This window comes from Trematomus bernacchii, unplaced genomic scaffold (genome assembly GCF_902827165.1).
Source record: "Trematomus bernacchii unplaced genomic scaffold, fTreBer1.1, whole genome shotgun sequence".
Taxonomy (NCBI): Eukaryota; Metazoa; Chordata; class Actinopteri; order Perciformes; family Nototheniidae; genus Trematomus; species Trematomus bernacchii.
The window spans coordinates 7,209,236-7,225,784 of NW_022987714.1; the positions used below are offsets into that span (position 1 = coordinate 7,209,236).

Consider the following 16,549-nt stretch of genomic DNA (forward strand, 5'->3'; position numbering starts at 1 on the left):
GTGCCCCAGTTCCTTTGACTCCATGTGCCAGTCTTGGGGGAATGAGGTTTACCTGTGTAGTTTTTTTTTATCTGCAAGCGCGCTGCCATTAAAGTAAAGAATGCGGTAGGCAGTGTGTTTGATGGCTGACGGGAAAAATTGGTTTGATGTCTTGATTTCATACGATTTCTTTGCCCTCTTTGTTCACACCGGGGGAACGTGTTTATATTGAATTATTCATACACATTCTCAGTGTCGAACACAAATGATTTCAGATATCATCCCATTGGAAATTCATCACGATCTCCCCCCTGTGTGTGCAGAGAGGGATGCTCAGTCATTCCTTCCCCTTCATGCGACAAATCCCTCCCCATCCATCTATCTATTTATCTCCCTCCGTGATGGCTGAAGCCTCCCATTCCCCCAAAGAGGTGACCTCAGTGGCCCCTCAGCCTGTGTGTCATTACCGCTGACCAGTAGCCCATCTCTATCTGCCCGTGATCCCCCGACCTCCCTGAGAGCAGCAAACAGCACGCTCCACAGCGAGCGGGGGGGGGGGGGGGAGCAGAGGGTGAGGGGAGAGAGGAGATAGGAAGGGAGGAACAACACGGGGAGGAGGGTCGGGTGGGAAGGTGAGAGGGCGACAGGGAGAGATGGAAGAAGATAAATGAAAGGTGGAGAGAAACGGGGTGATATGGAAGGGAAGGGGGAGGGGAAAAAGCAGGTGAATAACTGAGATAAAAGGTGAGAGAGGAAAATGGGCCGAGGCAAAAAAAAAGGGAAAGTCACAGAGTAGGAAATTGATGGAGAGAGCAGGAGGGTAGAACAAATAGAGGAAGGGAAGAAAGTAAAAGATCAGATGAGACTCGAGTGAGAGGAGACGCTATTTCAAGACCATACTTACTGATAATGTCACTCTACTTCAAAGTGCAAAGCGTTGCTGTCATGCTCCTGTATGACTGCGACTCTAGAGAATCTCCTCCTAGATCAGATGATAAAAGGATGCATGGCAGGGGGGTGCGGGGGGCTCCTTCTCACACTGTGCGACACATTCTGGGTTCAATTGTGACAAAATATAAACATATATGACAATTCTGCTTTACTTTTCAACACACAGATGCTGCCCGGAGGACCTGGACAAGATTTTAATATGCAGCGAGACCACCCACCCAAAGAGGTAAAAGACCAAGGAGAAGTTATCGGCTGTCATTTTTGCAATAAATGACCAGTGCAATATTACACACATCGAGGAATTCAAATCTGCGTAAGGAAATAATGAACTGGCAACATTTTAAATATATAACAGTATGCGTCTCTTACACTTGGCTTCTGTTATGACTGTTCTATTTGACATGTTCATCACAGGCATTTCATTTACATTTCAAATGTCCCTGAAGTGATCAATCATTCGGCTCTCAGGCATCACACTCATCAATAAATCCCTGACCTGCAGAGATTCCTGCAGTGTTACTAATTTAATCTCGGCTCGGCGAATAGACCATGCATCCTCTGTCGAACTGAATATTTAATAAGACTTCATTGTGTAATATTCACATAGAAACTCTGAATACAGCTTTTGCATATCGTTAGACTCTAGCTACAGTACATGTTCTACTAAGAAAATGTGCTCCTTTTTATTCTTCACATTTTTGCGTGTACAATAAAGCACATTGTAATTCTCAGTAAGTGTTATTTGAATGTTGATGCAACTGCCATTGGATCCAACAACAACAGATGGTCCTCCATCCTCCCACTCTGGCTCTTTATTTGGTTTATGTAGTGTGAATCTACAAATGTGAGGAGATTCTTTTCATTCAATGCTTTGAAATCCCAAAACATTTGTTATCATTTTGTGACCCTCTCTGATATTTCCCTGTTGAATCTCAACTATAAAGCGCTAGACATTCTCAGTAACAGCATGTCTCAGCGGGTATCACTGAGGTATTTAAAAGAGATTTACCAATCTTTAGCAAATGACATGCAATCTTTACACTGCCCATCAAAGATGTCAGCACCTCATTTGGCACGTCTAGCCCACAAATGGTCACAATCGATGCAACGTATACTGTATTATATGCAAAAGAGAAAAGCTGTGAACTCTGCATACATTAACAGAAAAACGAAATATTATTTTATTCAATATAATGCTCCATATAAAATTCATATGCAACAAAAAAGGCTACCTATCAATATCATGACTATTTTGTACATCTCCAATTTTAACAGTGTACTATATTGTATACTGTGTAGGTCATACATGGGCATGCAAAGGATGTTCAGTTCAGTTGATCATGAACAATATTTCTTTCTATGAAACCCAAATCTAAAACAGATACCTGAATAAATGATACGGGAAAAATGATTTAAAATGTTTTATAAAATAAAAAAGATTCTACAAAAGGTGATTCCTCAAAATATAATAGTTGTAGCGTTATAAGCTTGCCAAAAGAGCTTTGTGACAGCTCCTTGTCTGCCTCTCTAAAAGTGAGAGTGAATTGAAATCTTAAACACGCTGATCATGGTTTTTTAAGGACAGTTACAAAGGTCAAGATGTAACACATCCACCAGCATACCTTCATGAATTTGAATGTTCTCCTGCTGAAGAAACTCTGATTCACTGAGAGGAGAGGAATAGAGAAGCAGATTCTAGTATTCAGTGGCCGTACAGCTATTTTCAGTTGTCACCAATAAATCCAAAAATATGGTCTCTGCGGCGCTGCCAAACCAGCAGTCCCACTTAGTTAATTAGAGAAGTTATTTCAACACTGTGGTTCTGTTTTCTCCATACTTCCTCTGACTGTCTGCCATGGTCTCTAAAGATGGTGTCAGAGACAACAAACCTTTTTTTCTTTTTACAGCAAACACCAATATGTTCACAACAGTTGATAAACCTTTATCCAATATGGGAAGCACCATTTTTAGCTTGTCAATTATTATGGACATGCTGTAGTTATAAGCCAATGAAATGCATTACAAAGCATTATAGCAACTTCATATGTATTTTGAGTGTTATCTTGTATATTCAATTATATATAATGCTTTTCCGATAACATTGAAAATGCCACATTTATATGTACTATTTATATTCATTACAGACTGATGCATTTAGGCCTGTTGATTGTTCTGCTGGTGTTTGGCGTCACAATGAATCTCAGTTTCACTAAGTCCATTGTATACCAAGATAAATTGTTCACAATAGTTTGGTATAAAAAGCTGTTTGATTTAGCTTTAAGTGGACAGATCAAATAACAATTTTTTTCTTTTACTCTCTCCCCAATCTGTCATCCTCCCCTTTTCCCCTACACCTTTTTCTCAGGTTTCACCGCCATTCAGTGGACGGTGTGAGAACATTGCTCCTCCCAGCGTTTTACTACGTGTATGCCAATGTGTACTATGGCTTTTTATTCCTATGTGATGATGAAAAATGTTCGTGTAGGGATAGAAGCCATTTTACACGTGGTGAGAGAGCACCATGACAGAAGTGAGAGCCTCTCCTGAAGACTAGCATACGGCTGGATGAATGCGACTGTCTTCGGCTGAATGTTTCCCTGTAGTAAAGATACATTTACGCCCCTCTTTCAGTTGATGAGTGAGCTCATTGAAGTGCTGATCTGAACACATCAAATGAAGACAGACTTTGTTGTGTGTGTGCACCTGTTTTTTGCCTGCAGGCACAAGCTTCCCCTGCTACCACTGTTTGATGCATGTGGTGACAGCTGCAGTCCGCAGGGATGGAAGTTGGAACATTTGCAAAACAAGTCATGAACAAAAGAAGAAAAGTAGAGACCAATACAGATCTTTAATAACCATCTATAAAAGAGGCACTTAGTGAACCACTTTACATCTTGAAGAGGCACTGCAATCCCCTTTCATCTCTCACGGATTCTTTTGCACATTATTAAAATAAAACTTTGACATGAAGCATGACACCAAAAACAACAATCTACCTACAATATTATACAATATAAGATACATACAGTATAAACAAGATAAAGCACCTTTGTTGTAGTAGTAAATACTATTCATAATTAAACAGTTGGAGTTACAGACATGTTGATTGAGTTTGTGATTTGTGTGTGATTATCAGTGCATGGGAAGAACTCCGAATACAGGTCTTGGGACTGTAATGTCCTTGTATGCACCTGAGATTATACAATGGAAGCTTTCCTAATCTTGCCTTCTTATGAAGTATTTGAATGCTTTAAAAAACAACAGAGAACCAGTAAAGACAGTCGGATGGATGAAGTGTAACTGCTACAGATCTTATGTTCCCTTTTGAGGACATTTTGCATTCACATTACAATTAAACACAATGCAGCACCATATGGTTTATACAAAAGGCTAGTATGATGAATGTCAATGCAGTACAGTAAAGTAAAAAATTAATACAAAATGAATATGTTGGAAGCATGTACAAAAGGTGCACAGACAAAGGTCCAGGAAAGTTACCATGTCATTTGGTCCTTTTTGCAGAAAGGCTTAATCTGATAAGAGCCAATGCAAAATGAACATGCATTTCTTAGGAGAAAACATTTGACCATATGTTCAAGTAATTGTTCCCGTCCTTTAGGTAAATGACATATAATATCTAAAACAGATAATAGCCAACAAAGGAAAAGCAGAAAAGGAGTTCAATGATTTTCCCAACTAGCATATTCATTTTTGACCCAAAATTCATATACGCCGTTCGTCCTCACATTTGTGTAACAAAAACACATGTACAAAGAAGACATAAAGTGACTACGTAAGTATTTAAAGATAGCATTTCACAGAAAAAAGGCTGTGCAATCTCATTCACCGTAATGAATTATCTTAAACATTTATAACTGTGTCTCTTATTCACAGATCCCTCACGCCCCTCTCAGTTAATAGTTTCTGATGTGTCCTTCCTTAAAGGAATCTTAAAGCTAGTGAGTTTTTGGCCAAACAGCTGGCTTAAGAGGTGATTCTGGGACTCTGCTGTCCTGTAGGAATGGCTCTCTATTGACCTAACCCCCATCTTTGGCCTAGATTTATTCAAAGAATTGTTCATGGGAACTGAGGACACTTTTGAAATAGGGGGGTGCAAAGGCCGCCCCAGAGGTCCCTTTTTGGCTTTGTAATCTCCGTTAAGAGGCGTCACAATCTCAGCTTTCTTCTGTGTACAGCCGTCAAGCAAGTTTCTTTTTGACTGCAACCCCAAGTTTGAAGAAGTCTTGCACTTGGAAACAATTTTATTGCTAACGACGTCGTCCCGCACTGAGGACAGCACAGGGTAGTCGTTGGGTCCATCTGCCTTCCTTTGCAGAGACTGATTTGCACACTTGCTGGGGCGAAATTTTTTCTTGGCCCGAGAGTCAACACCAAAGTTCTCCTGTGTGGCTGGAGAGGAAACCCTCTGCAGGCTGTGGGGGGATTTCATGTCTTTCCTCTTCTTCTGTTGTCTCAACGGGTCTTTGTCCTCAACCTTGGAGTTGATGACGGGTGTGCTGTCTGTAGCCTTCATGCTGCCAGTTCTGTTTTTAGTGTTCTCCGTTGTTTTGGCAGGCGAGACTTTGTCTTTCATGGGACTGCTACCTTCCGGCTCAGCACCTTGGGATAATGTTAGCTGTTTGCTGTCATTATTTGAAGCCTTCTGAGAGGGATAACACTGCTCATCATCACTCTGTTGATCCATCACAACAGCAGCTGATTCACGCTTCGTCTCAAGTGTCTTTGAAATAATTGGATTTTCTTTTAAGCTGACAAAAGAGTCTTTGCTAAGTGGAAGTGAATCTGTTTCCTTTTCAGTCTCAGTTGTGTCACCTTCAGCAGAGCTATCCTCAGCTTTAACAGTGTCCTCCCCCGCACTACTACTCTCTTTAGACGCTGACCATGAGGTTGTTTCTGCTCTAATGCAGACCGACTCATTCTCTTCTTTCACGTCACATGGATCACTAATTGATTTCCGATTAGTGTCTTTATCAGGAAGAGGTGAGGTGGCTGTGTCAAGTTCTTCTTTCTTCGTTGCATCAGACTCTGATGAGCCCATATGAATACATTTCTCCAGCTCTACAAGTAGATCAGAGTAGTCCTCAGCAACGTCCTCAGTCTTTACATTTGTGTTGTTTGTGTCACTGTGGTATTCATTTGTGATTGTCTGTGTGGAGTCGTCTGATGTGGACACGGAGGGTTTTGAAGACTCTGAGTTTTGATTTAAGTGCAGTGAGCTTACACTGGCGATGCCGCTGTCTGAGCTGTTTTCCTGCAGACTGTCAGATAGAATTCTCCTCTTTTTACTCGCAGGCGAATCACATTCATCTTCTTTGGGAGCAGACGCTTTGACAGGTCTGAGAACACCTCGGAATTTGAAGATTTTGTTTCCCCCTGACAGGTGCTTTTCCATGTGACGATCAAACTGCTCCTTCTTTGAAAAGGTGTAGTTGCAGGTGCTGCAGATGAAAGATTTTTTAATCACATGCATGACATCCGCACAGAGCTCACAGGTGTAGAGGGTGGTGTGCTTGGAATCCAGCTCATCCACCTCCTCATGTTCTCTCTTCAGGTGACCTTTGAGCTCTTGGGCCTCCTGATAAGAGACGGGGCATTTGTGACACAGGAAGATCTTCTCCAGATTGTGAACCACTAAATGTCTCTGCAGTTTGAATGGCTTGGGGAATTGCTTTCCGCAGTGGTGGCAGTCTCTTGAGGGGTCTTTGCAGTTTGGATGCATCTCCACACTTTTAGGTGTCTCTGTTTTGTGGAGGACCTCGAGCGGGGTTAATGTGCTCTGCTTCCCGCCTGCTCCACTGCTACTTTTAGTTTTGTGAACTTTTGGCTCAGCCCCCTCAGAGCTTTTCCCCTCTCCCACAGCGCCGTCTGCAGTGACAGCTTTTTCCTGTTCTTTAGTGGCTTTGCTGGATTCTCTGCTGGCTTTGCTGGGGCGGTGCTGCATGATGGAGGTGATAAAGTTCTTCACAGCTGTCTCCTGCATGAAGCAGCCTGGAATGCCTAACATGGAGCCTTGAGTCTGACCCCTCCGAGCGAACTGAGTGGCATGCTCTCGTAAATGTTCATTGTACATCCACACGTCCGAAATCTCCTTCAAGCACATTCCACAGGTCCAGATACCTGTCTTGTTCTTGGCGTGTTTCTCCCTCAGATGGTCTCTCAGCTGTTCCCTGGAGCTGAACTTACGCTGGACACACATGTAGCAGGTTGGAGGGGGGGAGGGGTTGTGGGAGAGTTTATGAAAGTTCAGCTCTCCCAGGGTGAGGAACCAGGTGAAGCACACTTTGCACTTGTACTGCTTATCTTTGACCTTTATTCCGCCGTCTTTCCGTTTCCTGCCCCGCCTCTCCGTCACTTTCTTGGACTTTTCATCATCTCTGTTTTCCACGTCGACGGCTGCAACCGGAGGAGCCACTGAGATATCTTTTTTTGGATCGAAGAACTTAATCTCAGGAAGTTGAAAGGTGGTGTTGACGTTTTGGATGTCAATGCTTTGGAAGGTTTGGATACCCTTTGTGACGCACGGGTCTACGGTGTGGGGGGCCGAGGGCGGGGGCGAAGGGCTGGGTGGAGTTGGCTCCTCTGCTTTACAGCTGCTGGGGTCAGAGGTCACCGTTGAGCCTGCGTCCAAGCCACTGGAGCCACTCCATTCAATTGAAGATTCATCAACAGTGCTCTCGAGTGGATTCAAGGGGCTGTTGCAGACCTCTTTAACGCCCTCAAGAACATCCCGCTGATCACTTTGTTTAGCGTCTGACACCTCCTTGACACCAGTGTTTAACGTGCTGTTGTGGCACATATTCAACATGATGGCATCATCAATAGATATTGTCTCATATTCACAGCGGTTAGTTTGACTCTCAGTGAAAATCTCCTCTGCTTTGTTTTCCGTGAACTGATCTTTACTTTGCATGAGAGTTTCTAAAGGAGGAGATTCCTGAGTAACATTTGTATCAGGCGATAGCTTTTGTCTTTTGTTTCTTTTGCTGTACACCCTCGGGCACTTTTTCCTTTTTGCCTCGTCATCTCTGGGGAACAGCTGTGAGAATGTGGTGTCGTCGTCAAGTAGTGCCTTCAGATCAGGACTGATGCCGGGAGGACTGACAGGGGAACAACTCAAACAGGAGAGAGGATGTGCTTCGTCTGATGCCACCACCTTTCTGAGGATCTCTTGGGCAAGGCTGTCTTCTGAAGCTTTCTGTTCACACACTTCTTCCACAGCACAGCACGGAGTGTTTCTTGGCTCATTGTCTACAGATAAAGCACTTTCCACATTATTATCTGTATGAATGTCACCATTTGTCATGCTTGTACATTTCATTTCTTCCGTATTAGTGATTTCATTTTGCTCCACAGTCTCATTTAGTACATTTGGTTCTTTTGTTAGAGATTGGGGTGTGCTGTTGAAGCCAGATTGTTCAGTCACAGCTTGAGGAGATGTTTCTGTTCCAGTAACAGTTTTTTCATTGATTATCATATGCTCTGCTGGAGATTTGCGCATCTCTTGTATTCCACTGCTTTTGAATTCAGGGATTATAGCTTGAAGTAGGTCTGTTTTTAATATATTCAGAAGCTCATCAGAGAAAGGGTCTGTCTTGATGTTTACATCAGTGATTTTGTTCTTTCTAGTTTTGTTGTTCTTTGCTTTTGATGGTAGTACAGGGTTTCGATGGCCTACTTCACCCACTGTCACTGCATTTGTCTCTTTTGCCAGTTCCTCCGGGACTGACTCAGTCTCTGCTGCTTTAGACATGAGAGTGCTACTTGTTTCAGGCAGCCCGTCTATTTCTGTTGGGTAACAGGTCTGTGAATCATCTTTCTGTTCTTTCTCTGTGGTTTGTGATGCTTCACAAATAAGCATAGTCCCCTGATGGCTTGATGTTGTGCTCTGGAGGCCAATGTGTTTTTCACTTCTGACCAAATGTTTCATCGCTTTATGTCTCTTTAACCCAGGCACAGTCCTGAAACACATAAGACAGATTTCACAGAGCTCTTTCCCCTGCTGGGCACTGTTTGGTGTCTTTTTTGGTGTTGCTTCTTTGTGTACTTGTGCTTTTGAATACTGGCCAGTCTGTATTGTGAGTTGCTTCTCTGATGGGTCTGGTGGAGGGGGCATTTGTTCATTTTCACAGATAATGAGTGGCTTAGAAGTGGGCAGACCATCTGAAATGTTGTTTATGAGTGTACTATCTTCAGCAGAAGCCTGCTGAGAGCCTAACATCTTTGGTTCATCCTTTCTTAGCAGGTCAACATTCAAAGGCTCAACAGGTCCAACTATTTCATGGTGAACCTGCAAATCTGTCTTTTCATTAACAGTTGAGGAATCACCCAATGGAAAAGCTGAGGATTCCATACTTTGCTGGAGGACCAGTGGTTCAACTGATAAAATGATTTTAGCTGCAGGGTCTGAGTTCAGTGATACCACCGCCTCTACTTCAGCTTTGTTGAAAATCAGTGCAGGGTTTACGCTCAGGTCACATGCTCCACAGTCATCTCTTGGACTCTGCTTGATGTCTGCATTCTCACTGTGTTCACTGGCAGGTGAAATGTAGTCATATTGATTCAGTTGCGGAGGTTCGTCTGAGATGCTGTTGTAGTTGAGAGGGCTGAGCTTGAAATCGCACATCGAATCACTCTTTTCGAGGCAATCTGACACTTCTGCTGGTTCTGCTGGGCTGGTGACTGGAAGTGGAGAAGGAATGCTGATTTCAGAGGTGGGGATTTTACACTTAATTACCCCCAAATCCAGAGTATGTGGGCTTATCAAGGAATACTCAATCTCTGCTGTTGTGTGCAGTTCTCTGTCACTGTTTAAAGCCTCTTTCCCGTTGCAGTTTTCTTCTGTGTTCATGGGGGACTGTATATTTTGAATTGAGCCTTGATTAACAGACATATCACTGGATTTGCTCTGTGACTGACATGACCCCTCTTCAACGTTCCAGTTTTCCAAGGTTGTTTGATCAGAGGCTGAAGTTAGAGGACTGGTTGGTGGGGCAGTGTGAGGAAAATCACTTTCATCGTCCTCTTCTCTGCATGGTGAGTTTTGGTGACTTGCCAGGAAATCAATAGGAAGGTGTTCTTTGATGTCCTGAACATTTAAAATATCATCTTGTTCCTGAAAGCCAAGACCTGTTTCAGGTTCTAATGACTCTTCGAATGGCGAAACGTTGCAGGAAGCTCTCTCAATAAGGGCATCGGACTGTGAAATAATCAAGAGATGACTTTGTCCCTTTGTGGATGCCGTGTCTCTGAAGGGTGAGCAATGACTGGTGCTCTCTGTATTGGGTTCCACAAGTATTGGACTACAGGGCTCGTCTGTGGTGACGATCTCAATCGACAGAGCAGTTGTTGGACTTGCACTGTAAGTCTTAGCAGGGCTGCGGTTCTCACATGGAGATAGTCCAATCAAAGGATCCTGTTCGGCGGTTATTTCCTCGTGTACACTGTCTGAGCATTCAACTCCTGAAATGACAAATGAACTAATGTCTTCAGTGTCATCATGGTTTTCGGTGGAATGTTCTTTGCCTGCTGTTTTAATTTGCTCGTCAATGTCGAGACCAATGTCAGGTAGAGCTGGTGATGAGGGTTGGCTAAATGATTGATCGGTGATCCCCTTCACTGCCTCTGCTTCCTCATATCCATTTGTGGTCAAATGTTCTGGACTGTTACCACTGTTTTCAAATAAGTGATTCACATCGTATGCTGCATTACTGTCTCTGTCAGACTCTTCAACCACATGTGGGTCATGTGTCACCACACTTGAGCAAGGAGCGGACTCAATCAAATGACTATTCTCTGTGATATCCTCCTCTGATGTGACTTTAGTCCCAGCCTTGCTGTCATTGTTTTCTGTGGGCTTACTTGGCTGTAATGAAATTGGCTGTTTTCCATCGACAGTGGGGTCAGTGCTGTTCGAGAGAGATGACAGTGACTCATTCAGAATGAATTCAATATCGTCCTTCCGCTCATTGATATTTGGAGGTGATAATATATTCTCCTTCCCGGTAATTGCTTCTTTTTCACTGTGATCTTCTCTCTCAACTGCATCAGTTGCCTGACATTCAATTTCTTGACGTTGTTGACTTGTGAGAGAGGTGACATTTGGCTCCTTGTGTTCTGATATAATGGGTTCTTTTTTGAATATAGAGTCGGAAATCACCTCCAGGCTTTTCATGAGGTTTTCTGTATACCTCTTCTGTTCTAAAATCTCTTCCTTTGTTTCAGTAGGAGTCTCTTTTTCAGCATCCCTCTTCACTGACTCCTGGTCATGGTGGAGCTGTCGGTGTTCAATATGGGAGGCTGTGGTGATAAAACTATCATCCACGTTTTCAGTGAGATGCTCAAGGGCCCCTGGTTCATTGTGCATTGGAGTGTGGGGACTGTGGTGCTCACCCATTAGGTCAAAGTGGAATGGACTGGACCATGGTTCAGTGAAAGGCTCAGAGGGCAAACTGCTCACTGCTACATTCATTGTTTGCACAGAGCACTTTATATCCAGACCCCCACTCTCTGTCTCGTCACTCAGACGTAAAGGTGAAAACTTGCTCATTTTCAGCTGTTTTGTGACATCCTGAGCTAGTAGGGTTGGGTTTTCCAACTTAGTTGTTTGCAGCTGGTTTTCAAGCTCACTCACTATTCTTTTTATCTCCAACTCATCCTCTGATGCACATCTGTGGAGACTTTCACTGTAGTCAATTATTTTATCAGGCAGAGACAAAGAAACATGATTGTAATCTGTTTTCTTTTCGTTTGGTTTCTCAGAGCTGCTTTTGTACTGAGATATCTCATCCGGCAGTACAGGGCTAACTATAAGGTTCCAGTCTCTCTGTTCCAGAAAGGGAGAGAAGGATGACACAAACTCTTCTTTTTTATCAGTTGTGTTCTCCATTGAATGGAAACCGTCTTTCTGAATCGGCATATCTGAGTAGAGGCCACTGTCAAATCCTGTAAGATCCCCGAACATTGATGAGGTGTCAAATGAAAGTGGGGATTTCAGGAGCCCCTGGTCCTGATCCAGGGGGTAGTGCATGAGGTGGAGCATATCCTTTTGTATCAAAGGGCCATGCCGCTTAGTTGGAGACAGGCACACCTCATCCATCAAAGAGGTGCAGAGGGATGCAGGCTTGTGTGCGTCTAGGTCATTGACTAAATGAATAGCCTCTTTCACCATGCAGACACTGTCACTCTGTTTTTCAAATGTGGTACTGTCTGATAGCTCTGGCTGTGTGGCTTGGGGCCCCTCGCCTTCTGTACCCTTTGTGTGTGTGTCAATATTGAAATCAGGTTCTTTGTTGATGGTGTTAGAGTGTGAATCAAACTGTAGTGGTGTGCTATCTGTACTACTACAGTGTAAAGACAGCACGTGTGTTGGTTCTTCTTTGGTGCACGGATTGTCTTCTCTCTGTGGAGCGTTTTGGTCTGGATTTACTGTTTTGCCAGTTTCCTTTCTAGGAGACATTAGCTTCTCTCTTTTCGTATGAGAGCTTCTGCTTTTTTCAAAGTTTTTGATTGTGTCTTTTGATCTTTGTGAGGATGACACTTGTTCATCAACTTCTGGATTGGACTGATTATGTGGATCGTCTGTGCTGTCTGACAGAATGGCTTTGTCGGTATTGTACTTCTTGACAGGCTTAGAGAATGTCAGTGCTAGTGAGCTGGAGTCTTTACATAACTTCTGCGGGGAAGACCTTTCATACGTTTGCTGCTCTGGGAATTCATTCTTTTTGACGTCTGTCTTTTTCTCACAGTCGGAGTCAGTGCGGTCAATGCTTTTGGGGCTGCTGATACCATCGCTTGAAACACTCACAGATGTGCTTACTTCACTGCTTGTAGATGACCTGCTACCCCTCCTCCTGAGTCTCTGGTGAGAAGCATGTTTCTCAGGCGAGAGAGAAACCTCCTCACTCTTTTTAACCTCAAAACACTCCTTTGACTCATGTCGCCACGCTGCCTGGTCCCTCTCACTTCTTGCCCTCCACTTACACTCTTTTGTGTATGTGTATTTACACCGACTGCTTTGATTCAGCCGGCCCTGGCTTGCCATCTTAACAGGCTCACATTCATCGTCTGTGTCCGAGACGTAGTCGTATTCTCCAAATGCAGGGTTCTGCACAGTGGGAGTGAGTCTCTCCATCACGAGGGAAAACTGGAGGTTTTTAGTTCCTTTAACATGGAGCTTATGAAGCTTATTTTTCTGTTGAACTATTTTGTGAATAAGTTCTTTGCTCCAGGTGCCCCCTCCAGAGTTTTTCCTCTTGCTCTCTTTCACTGCAGTTCTTGAGGTTGGAGATGTGGAGGCCTGTGAGGGTGTTGACCCTCTAAGTGCAGAGCTTTCCTGAAAGCTTTTAACGCCACAACGCTCAGAAAACTTGCTGGATAAGAGAAACCTTTGTGTACCTGCGTTTTCATCCTCACTCTTGCATAGTTTTCTCGCCTCTTTCAATGTGTTGTCTTGTTCCCTCGTCTTCTCCCTCGAGGCAATTCTTGAATTCTTATGAGAGACTTCCTTTTTTATGTTAATTCTCTCATCTTGTTCCAAATTCAGAGATATTTTCTCAAGCTTGCTTTCTGTGTACTGTTTATCAATCTCAAGATTCTCAACATCAGAGTCATAAAAATACTTTCCCTGTGAGGAAGACCTGTCATCCTCTGCTGCCTGTTTATTTTTGCTCTCAAAGACCAGGGATTCTTTGGTTTTCAGGCATTGTTTATTTGATGTCGCTTTGACAGTGGTGAGGTCGTCATCAACAAATGCATCGATGAAACTACTGTCTATCTCTGCATTGTCTGATTGATATCCGAGTCCATTCAAAGCTTCTGTAATTAGGCTGTCTAATTTAGCATCCATTTCCAGCTCAGGGAGAGTGACAGGGAGGTGACCAGGTCCAGAGAACAGGTTGAGTTTCATTGGATCATCTTTGCTGTCTCCTTTTGTTTCACTGTCAGATATCAGTTCCCCATTTTTATTGAGGCCCAACAAAGATAGGTGAAGGTCAGATGGGCACCGTGACATCAAAACATTTGATACAGACGACACCGCTTTTGCGGGTTCTGTGTGAAACTTTCTGCTGTCTTCCATCTTTGATATGTCTTTGAGTTCATTTTGTGCAAACGTATGCTGAGCACAATATTGCTTATGGCCCAGAAAGGAAGTTAGGTTGTTGAAATTCTGATCACACTGCTTGCATGTCAGAAGCACATCTAACTGGTCAAGATTTGCTGCGGCTAATGAGGACGCTAACAGCTGATGTGCAGAGTATGGCGGCGGGGGCTGGTGATGCTCCACCCCAAAACTGTCCATGTAACCTTTGTTTCCATCCATATTAGCCTTCGGATGTGTGCTGTTTTGCAGGTAGCTCATCATGTCGTCTTTGGCTCGGTCTGGCGCGTAAGGATGGTTTCGTCGAGCATCAGAATGAAACTGATGAGGGTTAGAGTTCAGGTGATCTGAGGACAACTGTGTTTTGGGTATGGGCTGGTGATAATAAGGGTGAGGGGGGGCTGACTTTGACATTTGACTGTCCTCTGAACTGATGTTTACAGGACTGGTGGACGCTGGGGAGAGGGAGGAGCAGGTACTATTGGATGCAGCATTATGAACTGGTGAGGGCAAAGGAGATTCATAAGGTGACACCATCATTAGTCCCATAGGTGGGACCTGTAGTGGAGGATAGCTGTAGTTTCTCGATGCCGGTGCTGGAAGGGACTGGTTTAGTCCAAAATACACCCCCTTATTTTTGGATTCACATACTTGTGCGTGACTCATCTCAACTTTAAAAGTAGAGACTGTGTTATTGCTATGTTTTACAGTCTCCTGTCTTTGGTTTAAAAACCCATCACTGGTTCTGTTGTTTTGAAAAGTGGCTGGGTTTTTCAGTGAGCTATGTTTATGTGATTTACTTTCCTCCTGCCAGTCAGAAGGGGAAACAATGTAAGGCAGTTTCTGACTGCTTATTTGTCTAGATAACTCAATTCTGTTTTGGTTGGGCATGGCAGGGGTTGGCCGTATCTGCTGCCAGGGCATTCTGCTATTTTTAGATGAATTGGACCTTTGGTCTGGTGCTGGCTGGTTCTGAAACTGAAACTTGTCATTCATATCAGTATACTGAATTGTGTTTTGTTCAGCTGGTGAATATGTCTTATTAGGCCCCTCCCATGATTGTGGTAACCTATTTAAAACCTTATTATTGATGTTTTTATCAAAAGGCATGGAGCCTGTGTGAATGTTACTGACTGGAATGTTGTTGAATGTTTTGCTGGGAAAGTGCATTTGGGAGCCTGGACCTGAAATATTTCTTGCATGGTGCACACTTCCTTGAATGTGTGGTCTTTGGTTGGCAGCTGTGTCTTTAGGATGACAGTTCCTCTTACTCCCTGAGGTGATGGCTGCATCCTGACTGTCTTCCAGTGCAATAGTGTCTGTGCTCTCGGGCAGGGCAGTTTTCCCCTGCTCTGACTGCTGTGAGCTGGACCCAGAGCTGTCACTACTGGCTGAGTCCTCGCTCAGATTCCTCGGACACTGGATAGAGGAAGGAACCCCCTGAATAAACTGAGACAGCGGGGGTTGAGGATAAGAGTTTCTATCCTCCGACAGCTGTTCATTACTAAACTGAGTGCTATTGTGAGCAATGTTTTGCCCTTCTCCAGTCGTAAAGGAAAAGGAGTTGTGGGGCACATGAACAGAACCCAGCGAGGAGTCTGTAAAGTCTTGGGTTTGGGGGTTCTGTTCACAGGGAAAAGAGTCAGAGGTTGATTCTTCCAGAAAATTATATCCATATTGAAACTGCCCAGACAAGAAGGCACTTGCCTTATTAGCATCTGTCAGGGAAGTGGATTTTTGTAATGACACCCCATAGTTAGCACCGTTAAAAGTCCTTTCAGGAGACGGCCATACATTAGATCCACTCAGCTGAAAGTCAGCAAGGATCAGCTGGCTGCCGGGCTGTGTGCTGTTGTTCTCCATTGAGGAAGGCTGCTGCTGCTGCGACAGGGGTGGATGTGGGTGGGATGAAACTCCACCTGAGGAACCCAGTGCCTGTGAGGTATAGCTTTGGGAGGTAAGATTAGACGAGGCCTCCTGGAAGCAGCGGCTATAGTTGAGGTCTTCTTGCTGAAGTTCGGCCTCCCTCTCTGGTATACTGGGAACGTGGAATCTGTAGCTGCCCGAGACTGGGCCCCGACTCGACTCCAACTTCTTGGGTGGCGTGACTTTCTGTTGTGGGTAGGCAATCCCAATGGTGGGGTTGGAGCGTGGATTTGTAATGCTCAGTCTGTACAGCTGCTGCGGGTTGCCACGCTCCGTCTTCCCTGCTCGCTTCCCCTTCTCTCGGCTGCGGCCCTTTCCACTCGGGGACTGGGGGCTGCCTTTGCCACTCGACCAAGTCCTGTCAGTGGCAAATTTTGATCGGTTCTGCAGTGAGCTAAAGTCAATCTTCCCTGTCTGCTGTGGCCGTATGACAGCCTCACGCTGCTGAGGAACGTCCCTTGTCTTCTCTAGTTTGGCCCCTCTGCTGCCGGCTCTGGCATCAGTGCCTGTGCTTGAAAAGTGCTCTGAAGAATCCTTTGTGGTTTTGTCACTCTGCTGTTCCAGCACTGTCCCTTC

The 16,549-nt window shown here is 44.2% G+C and overlaps 1 protein-coding gene across 1 annotated transcript; it reads right to left on the minus strand.

Moving 5' to 3' along the window:
• Positions 1 to 3,759: 3,759 nt before the first annotated feature.
• Positions 3,760 to 16,345, minus strand: LOC117491518 (zinc finger protein 469; the record flags this gene model as incomplete). Its single annotated transcript, XM_034141534.1, has 1 exon — positions 3,760 to 16,345. A coding segment is annotated over one exon (11,505 nt), but the record flags the coding sequence as incomplete, so codon positions are not given.
• Between the last annotated feature and the right edge of the window lie 204 nt (positions 16,346 to 16,549).